A 3,249-nucleotide genomic window follows, 5' to 3' on the forward strand; every position below is an offset into this window, starting at 1 on the left:
CGGAACTGACTCCGTGGCACCTAACAACATCAACAACACAGATATGTATAGGCCACATTTTGTTTATCCGTTCCTCTGTTGATGGACATTTAGGTTATTTCCACCTTTTGGCTGTTGTGAAAAGTGCTGCAATGAACATCGGTGTACGAGCATCTGAGTCCCTGTTGTGAAAATAGGCAAAGAATACCCAAATAAGAACAAACAAAGGCTATTTATTTATTCCGAATTTGCTGTAGCCAAACCATCAGGCAGCTCCACTTGTGTTTGGCGGAGACTCCCAGGCAGACAGGAGAATGGAAAGTTTTATAAGGGGAAAAAGAGAAGACTGCAGGTGTGCCCTGATTAAAAGCTGTTGGCATGGGGGAGCTGCAGGTGGGCTAACTAGAAGTGGGGATTTTATAGGATTGGTTATGGTGTATATTTGGCTTTCTCCGGCTGGCCCATAGTTGGAGGCAGAGACAAAAATTAAGGAAGCTTTCAATTATTAGTTAAGTGCTGGCCATTTTGGGTCCATTGCTACAGGGATTGTTGTTTGGCTTCCTGGACTGTCCTAGTCTGTCTGCAGGTAGTGGTTTGACTTCCTGGAATGGATGCTGCAGATAAATATTAATAAATGATGAAATGAATAGTCGATTCTCCACAGAGCTCAAAAGACTTAAAGCTATTTAACCATGTTAGGAAAAATTGTTTTCCTTGTCCAGCAGGCAAAGAAGAACTGAGAGACATGGGCCTCACTGCTGATGAGCACAAAGGGGCTGAATGCTGGGAAACAGGAAGCCATGAACACAGAGGTGTCCACCAGCCACTGGCCTGGATTCACAATTAGAGAAACACAAAGAGTCAAAATGGAAGAGAGAGAGTAAAAGGAGACAAACATGCTCACCAGAACAAGGATGGTGCGTATGGCTCTGGCCTCGTGGGAAGGTCTGGGGGAGAGGCCATTGCTGTGAATCTGTTGGACTCGATGCTTGTGTCTGTGCAGGACAAGGACCACTGCGCCACTTGCCCAGACCATGGTGCCCAAATGTATCATATCAATGGAAACATGTATGACTCCAAATATTGAGGGAATAAAACTATTTGGCATGAGTTTAGAACAGTATCCATAATATCTTCTCAGACTTAGGTTTTTGCTCTTCACTTGGTCAGTCACTTTCATAGAAATGTGGGCATTTACCAAGAGGTTCAGGGTCCAGCAGAGGAAACAGCACCAGGCAATGTACTTTAGGGATCTACCTTTAAGCTTCACCCACCTGGGGAAATTGGGGCAAAGCTTAATGGCTTGGAAGACACTGAGGAGTCCTGTAGTGCTGAGAGAAACCCCCCTGACCACTCGGCGAAAACAGAAGACAAGTGTACATCCAACATCATCCAGAAAATATTTCAACCCAAAAGCTGCCATTGTCTGAGGAATTCCTTTAGAGAAAAGAGCCAAGTCATTGGCTAAAACCAGCTGGTTGAAAATCAGGTCTATAGGTCTCAACTTGTGTCCAACAAGCAAAGTGAGGTTAGAAAAACAAAGGAAGGAGGAGTTTCCCAGGATTCCCAATCCTGTCTGAGTGAGGAAGATAATTTCCATTTAAGTTGGCAGAACCCCTCACGTCAGTATCTAGGGGACATTGGAATCTGGAGAGAAACTGAAAGTTATGTGTTACCACTTCATGCTCAGCAAGTCCCAACAACAACATGAAATAAAACTTCCTACTTAAAATTAACATGAAAAATGTATCCTTCTTCATGCACAAGGTTACTTATTGAAGCAAAATTTGTAATAGTACAAAAAACATGCAAGTCAAAAACTGGAAACAACCCAAATATGACCATCCATACAATACATTATACTCTGTATAACATAAAAAGGAATGAGAAATATCTCTATATTCTCTAGAACATATTTTTAAGTGAAGAACGATATGCAAAATATGCTTAATTATTTCTAAGAAAGTGAATCAGAATATATAAAATGGCTTACATAGAGTGAATAGATAAAGAATTGAAGGAGCAGAATGGATGGGACACTTTTCTGAAACAAACTTGTTTTATTGTTGTGAATTTGGTATAGTTTTAAATATTTTGCATAATTCAAAACCAAATTATTTCAAAATGAACAATAAAGAAAATAAGATATCAGAAGTAGAAGGAAGAAAAATGAAATAATTGGGGATTAAGTTGGCACCACTCAATATTTACCAAGTAAAAATTTTGGATTATTTAAAACAATAGCAATATGACTCACTTTCTCATTTGAATATGTTTTAAGAAAGAAAAACACACACACAAAGGAATCTGATAATATTGTTGCTAATCATATCATTTTAAAAAAACCCATTGCCCTCAAAAAGAAAGACCAAACTTGCTGGCCTGACACAGACTGGAGAAACCCTGAGAGTATGGCCCCCAGACACCCTTTCAGCTCAGTAATGAGGTCACTCCTGAGGTTCACCCTTCAGCCAAAGATTGAACAGGCCCATGCAACAAAACAAATTAAAGGGGTGCACCAGTCCTGGGGTAGGGACTGGAAGGCAGAAGGGAGCAGGAAAGCTGGTAATAGGGAACCCAGGGATTGAGAAGGAAGAGTGTTGACATGTCTTGGGGTTGTTAACCAATGTCATAGAACAATGTGTGTACTAACTGTTTGATGAGAAACTAGTTTGTTTGGTAAACCTTCATCTAAAGTACAATTAAACACACACACACACACACAAACCCATTGCCATCCAGTCGATTCCAACTCATAGTGACCCTATAGGACAGAGTAGAACTGCCCCACAGGATTTCCAAGGAGCAGCTGGTGGATTTGAAATGCCAGCCTTCTGTTTAGCAGCCTGAGCTCTTAACCACTGCACCTCCTGGGCTCCTAATCATGTCAGTAGTAAAAAATAATTAATATTGTAATTTTGAAATACAGAGTTTTCTGTACATTTCTAAATGAATCAAAATGGTTTGGAATAACCCACCGCAATGTATACTCAAGTTTACTCCCTGTTCTGTAGAGGTGGAGAGGATGTTGTTGTTGTTAGTTGCCAAAGAGTTGAGGGTAGAGGAAAATAATGAGCCCGAAGAGAATGTTCTCTTTAAACTTCACACTCAGGTGTGAACATTAACCTTGCTATAGTGTCAATTATAATTAACAAGGACTGTTAGGAAATCCAAGGAGCCCTGGTAAGTGCCCAGCTGCTAACCAAAAGGTCAATGGTTGGAACCCACCTGGCAGCTCCACAGGAGAAAAGTCCTGGTGATCTGCTCCCA

The 3,249-nt window shown here is 40.9% G+C and overlaps 1 protein-coding gene across 1 annotated transcript; it reads right to left on the minus strand.

Annotated features, from left to right (window-relative positions):
- Positions 1-503: 503 nt before the first annotated feature.
- On the minus strand, positions 504-1,579 carry LOC111749579 (vomeronasal type-1 receptor 1-like). The gene has a single exon (XM_023543688.2). It carries the CDS (start codon positions 1,577-1,579, stop codon positions 662-664), a length of 918 nt encoding a protein of 305 aa, XP_023399456.1. The 3' UTR covers positions 504-661.
- Positions 1,580-3,249: the final 1,670 nt, after the last annotated feature.

The sequence above is a fragment of the Loxodonta africana genome, chromosome 11 (assembly GCF_030014295.1).
Source record: "Loxodonta africana isolate mLoxAfr1 chromosome 11, mLoxAfr1.hap2, whole genome shotgun sequence".
Classification (NCBI taxonomy): domain Eukaryota; kingdom Metazoa; phylum Chordata; class Mammalia; order Proboscidea; family Elephantidae; genus Loxodonta; species Loxodonta africana.